This window comes from Ipomoea triloba, chromosome 2, assembly GCF_003576645.1.
Source record: "Ipomoea triloba cultivar NCNSP0323 chromosome 2, ASM357664v1".
Taxonomy (NCBI): domain Eukaryota; kingdom Viridiplantae; phylum Streptophyta; class Magnoliopsida; order Solanales; family Convolvulaceae; genus Ipomoea; species Ipomoea triloba.
The window spans coordinates 19,383,894-19,407,060 of NC_044917.1; the positions used below are offsets into that span (position 1 = coordinate 19,383,894).

General features: G+C 33.0%; 1 protein-coding gene and 1 long non-coding RNA gene across 9 annotated transcripts; both read right to left on the reverse strand.

Moving 5' to 3' along the window:
- Window positions 1-255: 255 nt before the first annotated feature.
- LOC116011195 lies at window positions 256-7,216 on the reverse strand. 8 transcript variants are annotated; one of them, XR_004096986.1, is made up of 6 exons: window positions 6,936-7,216; window positions 3,443-3,711; window positions 2,932-3,150; window positions 2,135-2,542; window positions 1,461-1,612; window positions 256-531 (listed from the first exon to the last, which is right to left on the reverse strand). It is a non-coding gene; the product is annotated as an uncharacterized LOC116011195 (long non-coding RNA). The 8 variants fall into 8 exon arrangements; XR_004096988.1 differs by lacking the exon at window positions 3,443-3,711 and having other exon boundaries at window positions 2,932-3,100; XR_004096987.1 differs by lacking the exon at window positions 3,443-3,711.
- Window positions 7,217-17,906: 10,690 nt separating this feature from the next.
- Window positions 17,907-22,413, reverse strand: LOC116011342 (laccase-1). Its single transcript, XM_031250895.1, has 5 exons — window positions 22,218-22,413; window positions 20,320-20,471; window positions 19,504-19,745; window positions 19,213-19,341; window positions 17,907-19,119 (listed from the first exon to the last, which is right to left on the reverse strand). Exons 1-5 carry the CDS (start codon window positions 22,317-22,319, stop codon window positions 18,011-18,013), a joined length of 1,734 nt encoding a protein of 577 aa, XP_031106755.1. The 5' UTR covers window positions 22,320-22,413; the 3' UTR covers window positions 17,907-18,010.
- Window positions 22,414-23,167: the final 754 nt, after the last annotated feature.

The window sequence follows — 23,167 nt, forward strand, 5'->3', positions numbered from 1 at the left end:
ATGTAAAGGGGCTTTCTGCTACCCTTCTACAAGGGTAGCGAATGCCAGGGTCGCTGATTGCCTCCGGCTTTCCGCTACCCTTGTACAAGGGTAGCGAATGATAGCCTATCCGCTACCCTTCTAGCGGATTCATTTTTTGTTGTTTTCTTTTATTCCGCAGGGTAGTGGATTATTTATTTTATTTTTAAAATTAAATTATTATTTTTTAAATTTTCAAATTATTTAAAAAATCCTGAACAAAATTATACTCATAAATTAACCATCAACCCAATGCTAATCATCAACTCAATATTTTAAACACAATACTAACCATCAACATAATATCACATACACTACTTTTAACACATGCAATGCAATATAATAATCTCACAAAATAATCCGCGCAAATACTTTCAACACAATAATAAGTTATAAACAAAAGATAATACTTAATCAAAAAACAAGTTACAAGCACTCTTCCAAGAAGTATTTTGCCCAATATTCTCGAATCTCTTCAATTTCGTTGGTAGGGTACGAATTGATTTCAAATACCTACAAAATAATTTAATTAATCAAATTATTAAATATGTTAATTAATAAAATATAATTGAACCAAGTTGATAATGAACACAATAAATTAAAATTAGTTGATAATGAGGAAGCCCTAACCCAATTAGTGCTGGAAAATAGTAAAAAAAACTAAGTTGCTTGTATCAGAAAGTGAGGAAAAAAAATAAAAGTATACACTCACTAGATGAATCTCTTCAATGAATCTTTTAAATGACATTAGAATTGTTCAAACTTCTAAGCATAAACTGACTCTACTGCCTTCCTAAGCCCCACCTAATACACATTATGCTGATGTTCCACAGACACATCAAAATAAGAGGAAAACAAACTGCTAACAGTCAAAGAAAAGGTTAGTGTTAGACATCGTATGGGATGAATCATATACCCCTACTGTATTTTGATGCATCATATTAGTTCTGAAACATCTAAATATTTCATCTTCCCATTTAGGCGTCATTAACAAAAAAATTTATAAAGCCAAATAAAGAAGAATTTCAATGTGCACACACACACTGTTTCGATACACCGCAGCCAGCTACATGTTAAGCAGTTAGATTAATATTTTGACAGCACACATTGTTAAAAATAATGGAATAGACAGCAGCCACCCACAGCTAGTTTGTCATTTTCAATTCTTTGTTTTCTACTTTATCTTCCATTATATTATATTATATTCTATAGTCTCCACTAGATAAAAATCCAATCGTTAGTTAAAGACTCATCTAAACAAGACTCGAGATAAACTAAAGCTTTTATTTAGTGCTTATTCCTACATTAAACAACAAACAGTGGCACTTCTGAGAAAATGAAATACTAAGATCAAACTCGAGTAAAAAATCATGGCAGGGAGAAACATAAAAGAACTAAAAAAAATATATAGGCATTTGTATTCATAAAAGAAAGATGATTACCAAAGTCGACCTTAGCCTAAAACCCTAAAACCCACACGCATGCAATTCTGAGAGTACTGTGCAGTCTGTGCTTCGCCCATCTTTCACACGTTTGTTTTCCTGCCACTTTTCCTTGAATTTGTTCTCAAAAAACATCCCTTATGTATTATCTCCTGCAGATGTTTAATGAGAATCAAAAGAGAATGGGCTAAACCTAAAATCAGGAAGAAGCATATAACATAAAAAAGAGATAATCACTCTTACACTCAAAAAGACACGCTACACCTATAAAATAAAATTAAAATTTGGTTAAAACAACAGATTGGATGGAGAGTAGGTAAAGGAGATGTAAACTTTTGGTGGGATAATTGGGGAGGGGATGGAGCTGTGGCTAGGAGATTTGAAATTGAAGAAAAAAGCCAATCTAAGCTAAAAATAAAAGAATTGAGGCAGAATGAAAATTGGAATATGGAGGGAATGAATAATCAGAGTGTTGAAGGACTGCTGGGAATGGTGTAGGAGGAAGGGGTTAGGGCAAATTCAGATTGAGATGGAAAAAATACAAGAGAGGGAGGTGATGTATGACTTAAAGGTTGAATGGAGGAAATGCAGCAGGAATGTGAACTGTTTGTCACATTGTCTGCTTGATAGATGCTTTGGGCAAAATGTGATTTTCAAAAAGATAACAGCATTACCTAGAGGTTTGAATCTGGTTTTAAGTTTGGAAGGACACCCACATTTTGCTTCATTACCAGGAGTGGACTACATCCCTGTGGCTGATATGGAGCAGAACAGAACATGGGATCCTGGAGGACATGAGGTTGATGCTGTTAACAGCTGCTGATGAGGAGATTCAATGCAGCTGGAACAGGGGTAGCAGAAGTGCAAAATCAACTGATCCCTTCTCCTTTCTTCATTCCCTTTCTACATTAGGTGTTTAACCTTTGCAGCAAGATGGCCATGACAGATTGCAGCAAGTTTAAATCTGACCTGGGGGAATTGAGGGGGGAAAAGGGTGTATGTTTGTGTGATATAGAAATCCTTGGTCCAGCATAGCATGTTCACAAGATTGGGAGTGGTTTTCATGCTACATAACAAGAGAACTGTGGTATGGTGAGTCAAAAAGAATAGAAAAAAAGAAAGAGAATGAAGAAAGAATGTCTAGATAAGAAAAAGAAAAAACAGAAAAGGAAAAAGAAATGTGGCAGAATGAAAAAAAAAAAAAACAGAAACAACAAAAAAGAAAAGAAACAACCTGGGATGAAATATAAATGAAAGAAAGCACTGTAAGCAGTAAACTAACAAGAGATTATGTTGTAAAACAAGGTTTATATCTTGCTGGAAATTCAAACACTCGCTTTTCACAAGAGATTTTAAAACAATCCAGGAATGAAATTTTATGAAAGTAAGTCCAGCATCAATTAGGAAATGGACTGGATCAATTATTTGCAATACTAAATGAAGATCCTAGCAATATCAGCTCAAATTTTACCTGGTTCGGCAGCATAAAAACATGTTTTTGTTTTCCTTTGATTTCTTAGTATTCCTCAATAGTCAATACTAAAAACATGTGTTTGTTTTCCTTCCAACAAACTGCTCTCTTCAATTCTTCATCAAAAACACAAATCCCAAATTTCCTCTCTACTTTCTCTCCTTCCCAGCTGAAAATCAAGAAACCCACCACTCCTTGATGCTATACTTGGTATTCAAACTGATAATTAACCTTAACCCAAAATAAGTAAAAAACCTAGCTATGGAAGAATAATAATCAAAATTCATACTTCTAGTCATATTATTCATATAATATGCCATATATGCAAACATTACTATATAATCCCAACAAAAATAACAACTAAATTCATATTTTTACACATTTAGGATATAACAACAAAAGTAACAATAAATAACTAAAAATTCGAAATAAAAATTTAAAAAAATAATAAATATAATATTATTACATGATGATAATAAAAATTAATGCTAACAAAAAAGAAAAAGAAAACCTGCGGCGGTGGATCTAACTCGCAGAAGCGGCGGCGCGGCTAAGGAGACCTGTGGCGGTGGAGACGGTGGTGGCGGCGTCGTGGGTGGCTGATGAGAGAGGCATTGAAGTCCTTAGCTTGGTGTAGGCGGCAGCATTTGTCCGAGGTTGAGGGAGGCGCCGGCGTCGTGGGAGGATGAGGGAGGCGTCGGAGTCGTAGGAGGATGAGGGAGGCGACGGCGTGGGTGGATGAGGGAGGTGAACGACGGAGGTGAGGGCGACGACGGAAGTCTGTGAGGTCGAGATCTGTGAGGTCGGTGAGATCAAGATCTACGAGGTCTATGAGAGGCGGAGGTCTGAGCAGTCTCGCGATCTCAGATCTAGTTTTAAATTTGTTTTTTGTTTTTTTTTTTCAGCTGCCCTTTCTTTTAGAAAGGGTAGCGGATATTTATATTAATTAAAATATCCGCTACCCTTTTTAGTAGCAAGGGTAGTGGAAGGTCCATCCGTTTTGTTAACCACTACCCTTGTTTCTGAAAGGGTAGCTGTTTCTTATTCATTTATTTACGATTATGCCACCGCCCTCTTTTTTTTTTTTACAATACACTACCTTTAAAGAAGGGTAGTCTAAAGCCATATTTCTTTGCTCTATTTTGTACTAGTGTTCGTTTTTCTTAATGACATGAACTGTACAACTCAAGCCCACAGTTTGTGTCTCAATATCAATTAACTTTACTGCATTTTTCATGACTAATATCCTTGTGCCAAAAGAAATATGTTCATAAAGGATGTTGTGAAATAATATAATGGGAATCACAACATAAATTCAAAAATCATAGATTAGGGAGTTAGGAGTAACTAAAATGTGTAGATTATAGAGGAATATATTGAGAACCACAACACTACATCCAAGAACACAAGGATACAAGTATAGATGAACGGATTATACAATAGATATATTTACATAACGATATTGAAGTTATACTAATTAATTAGTATACCATCATTGATTTTAAAAAAAATATATTGTAATCATTATGAGTACAAATACAAATAATAGAATTAGCATGATAATATTTTTACAATCTGATAAGACTCCGAGATACCCTTATTTCAGGCACATTTTAGGGTGTTTTATCGCGTCTATAGCGTCCTTACCACCTTATCGCGTCTATAGCATCCTTACTTGGTAAATTATGTTCGTAAATGCTTGTAAATCACTAACTGATGCACAGAAGCTACTTTTAGCTTAAAAGAAGCGAAACAGGAGCCCCGGGAGCAAATAGGAGCAAAAGTTGAGCTTAAAGAGCGAACCAGGCAAGAACGGAGCCCCGGAGGACCAAACTGGATGGTCACACGCGTGTGAGCGTGCGTGAAAACTTTCTAGTAACCTCCCACGCACGCTCACACGCGTGTGGATGGCGTGGAGACAGTGATGCGCGAATTTCAGCTAAAGTTGTCATTTCGGAGACTATTTAAACCCCTTTGATGAATTTTCAGAGATGTTCCCAGAAAAATCAGTTTCCTTTTCTTAGTTTTTCCTTTGGAGAACTTTCTCCATTTTTCTTAGTTTTTTAGATTAGATCAATCTCCATTGTAGCAAGACAACAAGCTTGGATTGAAGATCTTCTTCTTTCTAGGTGATTTCTATTTCATTTCTATAATTTTAGTTATTTTGTTCTTGGATTAAATTAGCTTTTGCTTGAATTTCATATTATGAGTAGCTAGTTTAGTCTAGGGATTTGGATTGTGTGATTGAATATTGCTAGTGTGATGATCTTATCTCTATATCTTGGATCTATGAGTTTGTGTTGATGGATTATCTATTCTTGTCTATTGATTGTTGTTTTGATGAGATCTTGTTTGGATTTGGCCAATCTAGATGAGAGATTGAGCTCTTGACTCTTTCATGTCTTTGATTAGAGTTAGGATTTGAAGCTTGACACAATCATAGTTCCTATGGACTTCTTAAGAATAGTAGGATAGTGTGTAGCTTAAGTGTTTGATAAAATTCCTCTTAGAACTTTGGATGCTTGAAGGCACTCCTGAGTCAAAGAAGCCTTAGTATACAAAGGTGAAAAAGGACTAAGACAACACACTCTTGAATAGACAATATCCTAGCAATCCTAATCCATGACCTTAAACACTCCACTATGCAATATCCATGAACACTATTCAATCCCTACCCCTCTTTACATATTCACAAAATCATTTTTACTTTACTACTCTCTTGCACTCAAACCAACCAAATAAACTACTCTCACTCACAAATCCACCCTTCACCACACTCGAATCCGATGCATGATCCAATCAAGTAAACTCCCGAACGCTTGACACACCTCCACGTCCCTCCTTCGAGACCGACACTCGGGGAGTCACAGACTTTCCGTTTTATCATACAAATATCTTTTGACGAATCATCCCACTCAACACTGCATTCACCACAATCATACCTATAGAATGTCAAGTAGATGGTATTTTCCAGAATATGTTAGCTAGGTTTAGTTTTGGGTGAATACCAGTGAGAAGGGGATGGGTTTATATATTGTTGTTTTGGGTAGAATAATGGGTTAGTTAGGAATCTATACAAAATTGTATTATAGAATCCTATTAAGACTTCAATATTCTAATTTTAGGTTAGGAATCTATACAGAATTGTATTATAGAATATTGCCAATTTGTTTGAAAACTGCAATAAAGAAACAAATTGGCTAAAGAATTTAATGTTAAACTTCCGTTATATATATATATTTTACAACCAAGTCATCCACATTTCTATTTGCCCATAGCAAACAAATCCAACATTAGAAGAAATATCCTAATCTAGTTTGCCAGCATTATGAACTGTTATGAAGCTGTATGATCAGAACAAATAATCACTCAAAAGGTTTCAACCAAATACTTCACATTCAGCTCACAATCCTCTTCTGCCCCCTCCTGGCCCCTTCATCCTCCTCCAAAAGCCCCAACTGTTCAGCCCAATACTCCACTTTTTTCCTTCTTTGCAACCTCTGTGTTCACCACTTGTAGATGATAACCCACTCAGGAGAATTGACAATATCCATATTCTTGGTTGGTGTGTGAGATATGTGCTCTCCTAATCCCAAGTTTTGAAGTAATTCTTTAACCAGTCACAATAAACCTTTAATGAACTGTCATGCTTCTTCTTTGTTAGAAGGTTTCTCCCTAATCATACCCTCATACACAACCACCTCCAATACTTCAATTTAGTAGTAAGAAACATTAGCACAAAGACATGCCTTATCTACCTTATCTGGTGATTATTTCTAAACAAAATCAGTGCAAAACCCTACCACAATAATAATAAAATTCAAATATAGCACAATAACACTAATATTCAAAATAAATCAACAAAAACTAAAAATAAATTTCTTAAAATATCAAATACAACACAATAACATTAATATTCAAAATAATAATTAAAAAAAGAAATAAATCAATTGTACAATACTAATTCGAAATAAATAAATATAAAATAAATAACGAAAACTTACCAGGCAAATCGGCAGCGGTGGAGGTGGGGTTTGGCGTCAGCAATCGAGGAGAGGCGGCGACGGCTGAACGCGAGACGCGGAAATGGCGGGCGCCGGCGGCTGAACGCGAGAGGAGGCAATGGCCGGTGGCAGCGGTCGAACGGAGAGGACGGAATGGGGGGTGATGGGTGGTGGTCGGCCGCTGAACGGAGAGGAAGGTTCGCGATTGGAGAGGAAGTTTTTTTTTTTGGCGATTTGGGGTTGCTGCGCAGATCTGGTTCGCGAGTGGAGGAGGAAGGGTTTTTTGCGATGTGGGGGTGCTGCGCCAATAAGAATTTGGTAAAATTATAAATGATTAGGATATATGAGGAATTTAATTGGAAGTTGCACAATAAGAATAACACAAAGTACAATATGTTATAGCAGACTATTACATCAATATTTTTTTAGTTACAATTAGGGGTCGTCTAACATTACTGGCCCTTATTATAAGTGTAGATATAATAATAGAAGTGCTAGCTAAATTTTTCCCCCAAAACTTAAAAGATATTTTTTTTAAACCAATCTCATAATTATTTAATTAAAAATCATTGATTTTACTAACTAACTATATATACATTTGTAATTTGTGCTAAAATAATAGATTATTAAGCCCATACAATTATATAATTTATTTCAATTCACAAATTATTACACGCGCACACACATATATAATAATAATAATAATAATAATAATAATAATAGTCATAACAATAATAATACTAATAATAATAATAATATTATTATTATTATTATTATTAATACAAGTGTCTAGCAATGTTTTCCCACCCAAATTCAGTGACATTTTTGTAATATTAAACATTTAAACAAAAGTTTTAATTCTGTAAAAGATTAATCCAAGATTCCTATCTCAAAATTTACTCACCTCCTATTAAATTTATTTCCTCAAATTTATGTTGAGAGATTGACAGTTTCTTTTCTTTTGGCTAATTTTGGGGACAAACAACCACCCTAATTACCTAACCTTCCCTTAATTAATTTAGCAAATAGGGGCAGAATTATGTAGCACCTAAATAACCTCCCCAATTCATGCATGTGAATGACTACCATTTGTTTTCTTCCATCTACAACTCTCTCAATCTCTCTCTTTATAACTATAAATACAAGAAGAAACTCAGTCAGCCACCACCACTAATTTTCATCTCTCTTACTTCTGCTATTTTTTCATCCCTTACACGCCCTCTTTCTCATCCATATATGATTCTCTATCTCTCGCCGGTTTTTCATCACCCCATCAGTCCATCGCCATTGTCTCCCTCCCCCCCCCCCCCCCCCCCCCCCCNCCCCCCCCCCCTCCCCTCCCCTCCCCTCCCCTTTATTCTCTCTCGCTGTGAACCTGTAGATAATGATGATAAGAATTATGGATAATTAGATAGTGATGATGAGGTAATGATTGTTCTATGTTGTAGTAGTAGTAGGACGAAAATACATAAATATCCCATATGCTAACTTTGTCTACACCATGTTTTTATGTGAAATGAATTTTTTTTACAGGTGAAGATAGGTAGGAATTCAGGATGAATCTAAGAAAGGATGGATTAAGTCTATCTAATAATAGACTTTGCAGAAGATTTATTATCTTGAAAATTATATGGTTGTATATTTATTTTGATTTACTGTATTAAGTTGGACTTAAAGACTCATAAATGTTCAGTTAAAGTGGATATTGTGATTATTTGGGAAGTTATGGTGTATGTTAACATTCCAAATTTATGGACTTAGAGGTTTTGGTTTGTTCTCTAAGTTATTGGAATGATTCTGTGACTTAACTATCTTTTGGCTATTTTAATGAGTGGGAGTGACAAACGTGTCAACTCTGAGCTCTTAGCTGTTAGAGGTAGTGTTCAAGTTTAGAAGTCACGGAATACAGTTAGCATTATGCTAACATTAAGAGATCTCTATTTGAGGCATGCTTTTAAGGATTTTAGAGATCATACAGTGTACTCTTTTGTACAAATATTTGGATGGTTTCTCTCTTCAGTTGTGCACATAATATATTTTGAGAAACATCTCTTAAGTTATACCGAGAATAAACATTGGGTTTGTTCATGAGGGGCCTAAGTTAGAGAATTGAAATGCATGTGACCATAATGGATATTACTCTGCAAAATAGAGTACTTATCACTATGATTCGTGTGTTTTGTTCTTTGATGAGGGTTGTGCTAGTACTTGCACCAAGTGGGAGAATGTAAGATTTTCCCTAATAATATATATATTATATATTATATATTAGGGCCTTAATTAAGTGGTGCAAGTTAACTAGGTTTATTAAGTGGTTTGGTTGGACTAAACAACTAGTAGTTGTATTCAACCAGACTCTGTGCCTATATAAATCTGTATTGATGGGATACAGGATAGGCATTATATAGCACATACAGTTCACGGTACTCATACTGCTCAGTAGATACCAGTACACCATCTAGGGTTCTGAGTCAAGTATGAGACAAATATGGCTGACGGTCTACCGTTAAAGAGACATTACATCAACTGTGGCTGGAGATCAACAATGATTCAGCTTCCGCTATTACGAGGTCAGGTTACTCGTATACTATTCTGTTTAGTTAGATTATTTATATCTAAATGTAAATTAGCCTTAGCGTTGGGTATGGGAGAAATACCTCACCGTGACGGTAACACCCATGAGTTAGATGTTTATGTAAGGGAAGAATTTTACCCTTAATTTTGAATATGGAAATTAGAGTATTACAAGTTACTAATATATTCTATTAAGATGATGATGATGATAATAATAATAAATTAATAATACTCTGTAATAATAATAATTCAAAATTCTTAATATAATAAATTCTTAATTAAAATTTTCAATTAAATCCATTTGTAAAGATAATTACAAATATAGAATTAGAAAAAATTAATAGGATTGATACTAGCTAATCAATTTTCTAATATAATTCCTCTGATATAATTTTCCTATCATATTTTGATTAATTGATACTTCTTTTTCTAATATATCTAAACTAAAAGGCTTCTCCATTTTTTTTTTAATAATACTAATCTATATGTTAATCCATTTATTATGGTAATATATATATATATATATATATATATATATATATATATATATATATATATATATATGCCAAAGACCTTGTAGTCTAGTGGCACCCGGTGTCCTAATTAACACTCCCACATGAATGATGGGAGTGGGTTGAGCCTCAGTGGAGGCAACTCTTGACTCTTTGTGCTTCAGTAGGTTGAGAAACAAACACAAAAATTATGTTCAAATTAAATGAAATTAAACATATACATATTATTCAAATTGCATGGACATCATAATTAACATAATATTAATTAAGAATAATATATACTCCTTAATTACCATTGTTAAGAAGAAAAAGTGAAAAGTATATATATTTGAATTTCAAAATTGTGCGGGTACAGATCTCTATCTAGAAAATCCTCTGATTCTTCACTTGCTTTACTTGACTTGAAACTTTAACTGAAGGGCCTCCGGAATGCGGCTTTGTTCTTCAAAGAAGGGCTTTGTTGCTTGATCTTCGTTGAAGGGCTTCCGGACTCAAATGGCTTGATCTTCAAGTTCGCTTTAACTTAGCTTGAACACTTGAATATTTGGTCTTCAATCAACTTTAGCTTGGCTTGATTTCTTCAATTCAGAGCTTCTTCAGTTCTTCAATTCCTCAAGTGTGTCTTTTAGAATGAATGAAGGGCTCTATTTATAGGGGGAATATGAGAGACTTTTGATGGGCTTCAAACTCTTCAATATTATCCTTATATTATCAATTAATATTTAGGATAAAATGAGTATTTATCTAGAATGTATTTAGCCACCATTGCATCCAAATTCATAATCTTATCACATATTCAAATTAAATAATTAATTTAAATATATGAATATCTTATCACATACTTAAATTAAATAATTAATTTAAATATATAAATATTTCCTGACGGGCCAAATATGGATCAGTCCATCTTTATAATTTGAGTCCATCGGCCATTAATTATATTCAATTTGGGCAATTGGGCCAATTTAATTGGACAATTTAATTAGTCCAAATAAATCAATAATCAGCCCAATTACATAAAAAATGAAGCCCATAACATACGAATCAGCCTATTTGTCGGCTTCAAATTTTCTGTGTCTACAACCATATAGTAATCATAATAAAAATACCTCATTTTTATTGAAATTAATGATTAATTTTTCTGCCAATATAGAAAATTAAACACACACATATTACAATGGGAAAATAATATTTATATATTACACCCATAATTCAAGGAAATTAAACATACACATATTCCATCCATATAACTAACTTGTATTTAACACTTTAATCTTACTATGCTAATTAAACATAGAGATTTCCTTAATTTGATTATAGTAATAATATAATTAGCCATGCTCTATAATTTTTTTAAAAACTTTTTCTAATATAATTTTTAAGTAATCAATTTCAACACTAACATACAAATCTTATAATTTCAAATAAATATATACACTTTTAAATATTAGAATTGTTTATAATTTCATCATTAATTTTATTTTTTAAATATATAATAAAAAAATTTATCCGTACATCGCACGGGTGATTTACTATATATATATATATATATATATATATATATATATATATATATATATATATATATAACAATAGAAGTGCCTGAAAGAGTTTTCGCACCCAAATTGAAGGGCATTTTAGTAATAATACAATTAATTAAAATAATTCTTATTTTGTTAATAATATAATTAATATTAATATAATTAAAATAATGACAGAAGTGAAAACGGTGGATGCATGCATATTAGGCAAATAAAAAAGGTAAATAAAACAATTGATTTAATTACAAAAGGTAAATTACATACAAAATAAGGATAATTAAAATAATGACAGAATTCAAAAACAGTGGATGCATGCATATTAGGCAAATAAAAAAGGCAAATAAAACTATTGATTTAATTACAAAAGGTAAATTGCATACAGAATAAGAATAAGAATATATATATATATATATATATATATATATATATATATATATATAATAACAGAATAATTACTCTTTCCTTTATAAATTAAAATTAATTATACTTTCCTTTTAAATTTATAATTATCACACACTAGTACAAAAAGGGGCATTTGCGTCCGGAGTTTTGGACGTTTTGCGTCTGGAATACTCCAGACGCATATGCCATAGACGCAATTGGTTCGGACTATCTGCGTCCGGAGTTGACCCGGACGCAGATAGTCACCAGCTGTGTCCGGAACTGCCCAGGTCCGGACGCAGCTGGTCATTCATATATTTTTTAATTAAGCAGCTGTGTCCGGAACTGGGCAGTTCCGGACGCAGCTGGTAATTTTTTATTTTTTTAAATATACTATCTGCGTTTGGAATTGGCCAGTTCCAGACGCAGATAGTCATTATTATTTTTAAAAAAATAAAATTATTTGATAAAAATTTAAATTGATAATAATAATAAATACAATTTGTTTCCTGTACAAAATTGATATCATTACACATACTCACTAAAACTTAAATGAGGACTCAACTTTATTCTATTTAGCCTCACACTTTGAGTCGTTTAATCAATTTTCAAATCAGGTCAAAGCAGTTCATAAAGTGGATTTGAATCTCTCATGATTGTAAGGGAGCACCATTCAATTATAGGTTGCTGCTGCCTATACAAGGACATTGTTGTCCCATATTGTTAACCAGTAAATGTTCCTGCAAGTAGTACATTTAAGCAAACAATCCTACATTTGTGAAATGTTAGGGTTTTGAAGTGGAAGATACCTACCTTGAAGTTGAACGGTCGATGAGAGGCGGCGTCTCAGTCTTCTATGTTGTTGCAGGGGCGGCGCACGGTGGTTGGTGGCAACGGGGAGAGGGACCGGTGGGAGACGGAGTCTCCGTTTGCTATGTTGCCGCAGTGGAGGGCGGGGAGCGGCGTCTCAGTCTTCTAAGTTGTCGCAGGGGTGGGGCGGGGGCAACGCACGGCGGTTAATGAATATACACAAATCGTCCAAAATATTAATATTTGTAATAAATAAATATTTTCAAAATTATTATAATGATAATTAATAGTATCAAAAATATTTAATATAGAGTATATTAATAATCTTAATAAAATTCTATTTATAATCAAAAAAATTATTATTTTTTTGTTAATGAATATATGGAAAAGGTTAAAATCATTGTAAAGGAAAACTATTAAATAGATTTTAAAAATTATTATACTATAATATTATTATTAGGTAGTCTTTTCTTTCTTTTATTATTATATATAATTAAGAAATTAAGGAAATAATTGTAATTAAGCTTAATAATGGAGAATTAAAAACTTAAGGAATTGAAAGTAAACAGAGCACTTAAATGGTAATAAAATTCTATTTATAATAAAAAAACATATTAATGCTTTTTAAAATTATTTCCCAATTTTTCCATATTTATTTTAATAATAATATAATTATATAAATCATATTACATATCCATTTTTCTAAAATAAATGAAATCAAACGAGTCATATATTATTGATACTTTTGCATTGATCTTATAATCAAATAAATGTGCAATTTTAAATATTATATTTATTTAAAACTTCACCTTTAATTTTATTATTTAAATATATATTCCTTGTTTGGTAAAATAGTTAGCTAATCAGCCAATTTTAACTTATTTGACCACTATTAGCTATTTGACTTGGTTAAAATATCAATATAAGTGTTTGGTTAATCAACTTTTTGTAACTCCATCATGCTAAAATTTAAAAAGTTGCTAAAAGTAACTTTTTCAATCAGTTTTTTTAGAAAAGAAATTATACCAAACGACTATCAACTAACAGCTAATTACCAAATACATTTCTACAATCAACTAATTTTATCAACTATTTATACCGTCTAACCTAACCAAACATGGCCATTTACCAAATAGGACCATAATAATTTTTTTAAAAAAATTAATCCGTGCATCGCACGGGTAATTTACTAGTTAAACTAAATAGGCCAGGCCTATATATACCAGACTCGGCTTTCAGGCCTACAGGCCTGGCCTATATATATATGTGTGTGTGTGTGTTCTATTTTATACCTAATATATATTTTTATATTTACAATACAATAGCAAGTATATATAATTATCAAACTCTAACCCTCCACCTCCAAAATCTCATTCTAAATTATGATTCAACTACAAACATTGCTGCTAATCATGTTATATGTATTCTTATTGTTTAATTTTTTTATTAACTGTTCTTACTGTTATAATATTTAATAAAATATCGCAACTTAATTATGTGAGTTGATTGTTTATTATTTATAATATTATATAGGATAACAAATAATAATACAATTCAACTTAGGTATTTTTGGTAAATTTTGTACATATATACTTTAAAGGGTTTAAAATGGAGGCCTTAAATAGGCTCAAAGCCTATTTATGATCTATTTTGAAGCCTTTTTAAAAGCCTATATGTTAAATAGGCTTTTAAAAAGGCTTCAGGCCAGACCATGCCAATTGTAGGCTCAGGCTTGAGCCTAAAAAAAAGCCTACATGCAGGCTCAGGCCTAGGCTCAAGCTCTAGATTTCCATAGCAGGCCCATGCCTAAATTTCTAAAGCTCTGCTCGGCCTAGCCTATTTCCATTCCTAAGCGTATTCCTTCACTGTGGCGTATTCTTCTGAGATCTTCAATTATTAATTTAATAAATTAATTTTTAATGACATAATTTAATATAATAATTTATAATATTCTTAATTCAATACTAAAGTTAATGTTTTAAAAAATAAAGTAATTTTTAATATTTTTAATCCAATAATAAAAAATTGGCAGTAATGCGAATTGAATTCATAACAATTGAATTTAAAAAAAAAAAAACAAAATTGAGTTTAACATGTCATAAAGAAAAAATAATCCACTAATATGTTTTTTTTTTTTTTTTGACAATTTTCTCAACGACGGCGATGTCTCAAATAATCCATTTCATTTTGCACCACTATATATACAAGATCCTTTTAGAGACATATTGAGTTGTATAGCATAGAGACTCTCTCTTGCGCGCAGGGGATGCAAATCAAATCTCAAAATGAGCATGAAAAGGCTTGACTCGTGTACGCTGGCACCTGTGGTCACGAATGTCATCTAGAAAAGTGACTGACCTTGCGTCGGGCTAAGTTATGCCAACTTTTCGAAAATATTTTCCAACATTTTTAACTACTATTCGAGTGGTAACATGCATGTACTACTCGGGTGGAGGACTTACCATTCGGTCAAATGGGTTTGACCGAATGGTAGTCTTTCACTCCTCTCGTAACCTTCCGGGTACCTCTCGTCACTGTTGCAAAAATCCCCGCCTAGGCACCCACCTAGGCGCTCCTAGACCGAGGCGAATTGCTCCCTAGGCGTTCGCCTAGGTGGCCGGCCACCTAGGAGGCCGCCTAGTGCCTAACTGGGCCGAGTTGGCGGCTGACTAGGCCAAATTTGGCTGAGTTAACTCACCCAACTCGACAAAGTTAGCCGAGTTAACTCGAGCGAGTCGGCCTTGTTAATTTTATTATACATATACATATTTATTTAAATTTAGGTATTTATATAAGTAAGAGAAGTAAGATATATATATATAATATAATATATAACATACACCCACACACATGAAGTAATTTTTTTGTTTTTATAGGTCGTCGCCTAGAACCGCCTAGGCGCCGCCTAGACCGCTTAGGAGCTAGGCGCTAGTCTACCGCCCGACTAGCGCCTATCACCTACTACGACCATGCCTCTCGTAAGTACGATTTGGAGTAGTTACCTCTCGAACTGCTCACGTTTCGAACAATTCGAACCACTTTTCGGAGTACGCGCGGTTCTGGATATTAATTCTAATGTTACGAAATTAATTACGAGTTAATTCTAATTCTAAATTTTAGAATTAATTTCCAGAGTAATGGTTGTCTATTATGAAGGTTACACAGACTGATTTTATTATCAATTTTAATGCCATGATAAATGTTATTTATCCACCTTTCTCGCTCCTATATAAGCCCTGGTTGAGTATGTGATTTTACACACTAAAAATTCTAATTTTCTCTCTCGAAACTCTACTCAACCTCCTTCTCAAACCTCCTGTGTTCATCACTTGTTCTAGTTTGCGATACTCATTTGTTTGAGTGCTCAAACATTGAGTCGTAGTACGTTTTATCTTGGAAAACCTAGGCTACAACGCTCCTAGCACTTTTGGGAGGTAGCAAATAAGGTTTTAAGGAAAGAGTGTCTCGCTCGACTAGTACTAACGTACACCTGAAACCTTTCTTTGATTGTGCTTGCATTATTTTCCAGAAATAATCTTTTTTTTTGTGGGATTATTTCACTACAAGCTTAAAACCTTATTTCTTGTTTCTCTAAATTTCCTTGAAGAAATGGAGAACCCGATATTGCCAGTCAACAACAATGGGGATGGAAATTTATATATTCAAAGTATCGGTTACAATGAAGTCTCAAATAGGAAGGGGTACAATCTATGGATGTGAAAAGTCATCTGATTCTCTATTGAAGTATGTCGAACTGTCCTAGTTTCTTGTTGAAGGGACTCTGGAGTTAAGTAGTATGTTCTTCAATAAAGGGCTTATATGATCTTCAAAGAAGGGCTTCTAGTACTCAAATGACGTGATCTTCAGCACGGGTGCATGTCGAACGTGTTCCAAATGATATCCTGACAAGACTTCGATAGAGTTTCGATATGTAGATTCTGAGAGCTCCCTTCCCTCCAAAATGAAGCCACTATTTTTAGTGGTGAAGGTGGGAGAAATCCAACAAATTTGATCATTTTGGATAATCCTCAAATTTAATTTAAAATATTTGAATTAAATGTGAAGAATGTATTAGGTCACTATCAGGTTCATGATCTCATCCTATCTTCAAATCAATTTAAATTATCCACAATTTTCAAAATGACAAATTATTATGTGGACAATGGTCAACACAGTGTTGTGTGGGCCATAAAAAATATTTTTAATATACTAAAAGTACATTATTTTTGTACTAAATGTACGTTATACAAAATGATATACTTTTAGTACTCAAATAATGTACTTTCTCTAAATACAAAGTACATTTTTAATATATTAAAAGTATATTATTTGTATACTGAATGTAAATTATTTGATAACATACAAAATAATGTACTTTCAATATTAAAATAATGTATGTTTTATTTATGATCCACATAACTGTGTGAACTATGGTTTACACAATAATGATTATTCCAAAATTATATGGTCCACATATATTCTTGATGGATCAAAATCAAGTCAAACTCATCCATTAACCAACCCAATTAATCCAAATAGTGTAGTCCAACTGAATTGAATATTCCTTCGATTTGGGCTGATAAATCCAACACCCAATTAGAGCAATTAAATATTTATTGGGTCATTTAGTCAACTCAAATAAATAAATATTAGACCAATTAAAGTAATTAATTATCACCAAGGCCCAATAGTACACAAATCAGAACATAATTATCACCAAGGCCCAATAGGACTAATTATTACTCCTCTGTCCCATTTTACTTGTCTTACTTTCCTTTTTAGTTTGTCCCAAAATATTGTCCTCTTTCTAAAATTAAACATCACTATCATCCTACTTTTCTCAATTTACCCTTATGACTTTTGCTTTTTTTATTGCTTTTATTTTCAAAATTATAAAAGTTGAGGGCATAATTAGAAAGCACATCACATTTACTTTAATTTCTTAAAAAGCATACAAAAAGCAAATGAGACATTCAATTCGGGAGGGAGGAAGTACTTATTAGTCTCAATAACTTATTCCCTAGCATCCAAACAATAAAATTAATATTCAAAACAATTTCTTTTTTTTCTTAAACTTAAATTCAATCCATCCTCAATTTTTTTTTTCCATTCCCGAGCCAAATAAGCTGTTATTGTTTCATTTTCTCTGTATTAAAAATATATATATATAACTCATCATCTAAAAAAGATGGAAAATCTACTCTGATCTGCTTGAACCATGCAGCCAACAAAACTTGTGAAGCAGAAATAAACTCGATCAGCAGCTTGGTAAATCATTGGGAGGAGGAAGTAAGCATTGAGAAGGATGTTGGCCGCCATTCACAACCAAACCCATAGCGAGCCCCCATGTGGTGTGTTCTTCAAGATGGCAATGTATGAACCACACCCCGGGATTATCCGCCACCAGCCTAATTGCAGCCCATCCCCCCACCGGCACCGCCACCGTGTTCCTCTCTGGCGGGTCCACCAGGTTGTACCCTGCCGGATCCTTCGCCACGTCAAAGTTCCCGAACCCCCTCCCCACAATGAAGAAATTGTGTCCATGGATGTGAATAGGATGGTTCTCCGGGTTCAAGAAATTGGTGTCCTGTAACACCATCTCTAACCTCGTACCGTATGGCACCACAAGCAGTCGTGTCCCGAATTCGGTGTTCATGTTTTCTGCCACGGGATCCACCCCGGTGTAGTTAAACGGGTGGGGTGGGTTCTCTGGGAAGTTGGGAGAGGTGCTGACATTCCTGTAATGGGATTCTAGGATCGACATTGAATGTTGTCTAACGAATGACTGGTTATTCATGGACGCGTAGAATTTCTTGTTTCTGTAACCTTTGCATGTTTCATTCGCCGGACAATCTTGCAGGTTCAGACTGATCGTTGTGATCACGCGCCTGTCGATCTTCTTCGGGACCTTACACGGGTAATCTCTGGATCCGAGGCTACGTAAACTGTCGGCAAACTTTGTCGCGAATTTAGTGTCGGTCATTTCAGGCAGATTGGAAGGCAGATCGTAATGGTGTTTTCCGGTAAGGGCATTATTATTTTTATTATTGGGTTTGTAATTAAAGAAGCCGATTGTGGTGGAATTATCGAAGGGGAAAACTGAGGTGAGATAAGGCCTGGCCGCCATGACAAACGCGGCGCCATTAGGGCCGTGGGGATCTTGATTTGCCGTTAGCAGGACGTTTGTTGTCTGTCCAGGGGCGACCATTATGGCAGTGGTGGTGAAGGGCTTTGTATAAACGGCGTCAATTTCCACCACCGTTAGTGTATGGTTTGCGACGGCGAAGAAGAGCTCGTCGTTAAGTGCTGCGTTTATGATCCTAAGCAAATATGTTTTTCCTTGTTCGATTGTCTCCACGAAAGTATCTACAAATTGATTGTCAAATAAATAATATTAAAAAAATTGTACTGTAATTAAGATTATATAAGCATGATTAATTTTTAACCTTAATTAATTACCTTTGGTAGAACAAGGATACAATGGTCCTGGAAGGCCATTGATGGTATAAGCATCTGAGGAATTAGGGCCGCTGCCATATAACATCATGTCATTCTCAATTGCTTCAACATCTCCATTCCACCACTCACCTATCACAATAATATTATTTCAAATCACTAGCAAGTTTATAAAGGTAAGTCGTCGGATGGTAAGTGTACTAATATTGGATTCAGTTTTAGTCCATTATGATCTTAAGCAAAAAAAAAATAAAAAATTAAAGAATTGAAATATATTTAGAAAGAATTGCATACCGAATATAATGGGAATATCATGTTGAATTTTGGTTGAAAATGGATAAGGCAAGCGAGGGTAGATGATGAAGGCACCATGGACACTTGAACGTTGCCATCCAAGATGGGCATGCCACCATAGCGTTCCTCTTTGATTAATGATTTTGAATTTGTAAGTATAAGATCCGCCAGGTCCAATAGGACATTGTGTAATATAAGCTGGACCGTCAGCCCAAGCCGTTCTTATCTGTCTAACACCATGCCTATTTAACAATCACACAAAAAAGGAATATATTATATTTAGCAATAATTCAACACATGCTAATTAGAAAAATATTTGAATATGGTTTTCCGTGTAGATCAAATTGATTGCCAAGTTGCACATAAGAAAATTATTTCATAACAATTTAATTAAACTCGTTGCTCTACATAGGTTTAGGAGTCACCGAAGTCCAAATATTACATCCACCTTGGAATTGAATTGACCTATGTCTATATAGTTAACCGTGTATCATGTGACATATATATCTAGCTGCAGCTTAAATTATAAAATCATGTCACAAATAATTAAATAAAATTGTCTGATAAAATAAGTTTTAACTTTTTCTTTAATCTATCATAAATTAAAATTACTCAAATAAATAATTACATTTACTCATTATATTGTTAAATAATAATAATAATTAAACATACATTTTAATTGGATAAATTTTGTCCGGCAAACACAGAACTGTATAAACATGGCTAGGTACTGCACTTTGTACTAGAGCGAAGTACACTTTTAAGAAGAGACGAGAGGTTAAGTGCCAAAAAAGAAATTGATCGATAGACAATTACCAGTGGAGAGTAGTGTTTCTTGCAACCCGATTAGTAACTTTAATCTCAACATTGTCACCTTCATGAACTATGATGGTTGGCCCGGGATATTCTCCATTTATGGTTAGCACTTTCCTCATATGGCACAAACGTTCTACATCCTTCCACTCCACCTAAAAAAGATACTCCATCAATCATAACAAAATTAGCATACTTATTTAAAGTGTACCATTTATCTATAAAGATGACCGCAGTTTGGATCGAATTATCCGTTTGAACCAAACCATATACTATAGAAATTAAATCAGAATCTAAAAGGTTTTGGTTCCTGTTCGAGAATATTAGGAATCGGGACAGCCAATTCAGGTTCAAAACCTGTCGGTTCAGATTTTTAATCAAAACTAATTCATTTCTAAAAAGATAGGTAGGCAACTTAGTCTTAGTAAAATTAAGTTTAAGCTCAATTTTTCTTTTTAGTTTAACTTTAATATTCGATATAACCATTTAAAAAATTATAATACAAAAATGTAAAAAAAAAAAAAACGAAATTGATTGTTGAATTTGGATTGTTTTAAAATATAGAAATTAGAAGTTTTTTTTTTTTTTTTAAATAGTTCAAACCTGAACCAAAACTTTCCTAAAAAGTTTTTATTTTGGTTCGCCATTTTTTTAAAATTGGGAATTGTCAATTCGGAACTGGAAGAGAGTGACACCATCATTATCTATGTACTAGTTTTTTCACGCGCGTTGCGCGAATAAGATAATGCCCAATATTTATTTTTAAATAAGTACTTCAAAGTATATCACTACAAGATTATATAGGAGATGTTCATGCATATGTAATTGAATATAATGTTGAATTTGTTTATTTAAATCGGTAATTGAAAGTATATGAATGCAAGACAATATATGAGAGATTGATTATAATTGTCACTAAAATAAATGTTTGCAATTTTGTAAAAACAATAGTCAAAATACTTAGTCTAAAAATGATAGTATAAATAAATACTACTTTTTTTTAAAACAAATAAATATTACTTTTGGTAATAAAAATTTATACATTTTAAATCATATTAATAAAGAAATACAATTTACCTCTAAAGTGAACAACTGTGATTTAGTCCAAAAATATTACGGGGTAGTTTCTCGCTTTAATTTATTGGGTTATTTGAATGTCTTCTTTGTCAACAAATCATCCCTAAGTAGTTAATATGATTGGCTTCAATTTTTTTTTTTTTTAATTTTTTCTATGTTATTAATAGAATACTTGGTAAATAAATATATAACATTATTTTGTATGATAACATTGATACGGAATATTTAATTACAAGATAGTGTAAAAAGAAGACAATGAATAACATAATGTAGTGAATATAATTAATTAATGAATTTGAAGGTAATGAAATTATATCTCTTTTACTATAAGAGTAATAGAATGGGTACTTAATTCTCAATAATATACTCTAATATATTTTTAGTATATGTTTAACAATTATGCCAATTCTAATTGGGATGAGATTCAAACATAAGACCTTTCTTATAGAAATTAATGGGTAAGTTAAAAGTTAACGGAATATTCCGTTACTAAGTTTAATTTATATTTTATACTAACGGAATGTGGGGTTATTAAGTTATTTATTTAAGGAAAGAAAATAATATAGGGTAAAGAAGGAAAATCATAAAAGATTACTAAAATCAAAATAATATGAACAATTCGTTTAAGTAAATAATTACACCAATATTTTTTTCTTCATGTGAAAACCCAACTTTATTGGCTCTTATTAAGATTGTAGACCTTTAATAATAAGACGAAAAGTAGAATTCTATCAAACACAAGACAACCGTACTTATGACATGATGACAAAAATTTATAAATATAAGAAATAAGGAATTAAGAAGAATGAAATTAGAAGACTTACATTGAACGTAAATTGTGTCGTTGTTGATGAGAAAGAAGATGGCAGTGATGACAAAACTAGTAAGACTATGCCAAAGATTGATAGCTTGTGGGGGCTTCCCATTTACAAGTTAAGAGGATTATATATGACTAAAATTCAAGACTAAAGATAGACTAAAGAACATGCAGATTATTAATAATGCTACACCTCTTATCAGTTCTCTCTGCCTTGACTAATGACTAGTTGCAACTCCATGAAACCTCATATATATAGAGTGGATGTTCCTCTTGTAGTTGAGTTACTTGCAAATGTGGTCAAAATATATAATAGGGAAAATAATCTTTTCATCCTTACATTTATATGAAACAACGATTTCAGTTATCAATAATTCATTCAATTGTTAATGAGTATTATTGATCTTTTAATTGTTCACGATATTGATAATTTTGGACTCTCACCACAAAAAATGGTTAGTCTATTAAAGTACCTATTAACGTACAGGTCGAAGCTAAGCTAAGAACCAAAATCGTCACCTCGTTTAAAGAGGGACCAAAACTGCATCTCGTGAAAACTTAGAAATGTTGGGTGGAGATCTGGAAGCTAAGGCAGAGTCTAGTATCTTGTCATCAAAACGTAGCGCTAACTATTATGCAAGTATAAGAAAATAAACTTACGCCGCCTTTTCTACTAGCTATAGTGTTTGGCGTAGTGATAAATGTTTAATCTTGACAAGAAAACTTATAAAGCCTATGTTAATAAATGAGATGAGTGACTAAAATTAAATGCTACTCCGTATTTTGTATACAACTATAGAGTTAATTTTATTTTTTGTCATAGATTTATAGGTGGCGGTTCACTTTTTGTCTTTTTTTTTTTTTTTTTTTTATCAAAACATTGTCATTTGGTCATAATATTATTGTGGCATGACTATTTTTTATCATCCGTCAACAAAAGCATTGAAATGCCGTTAA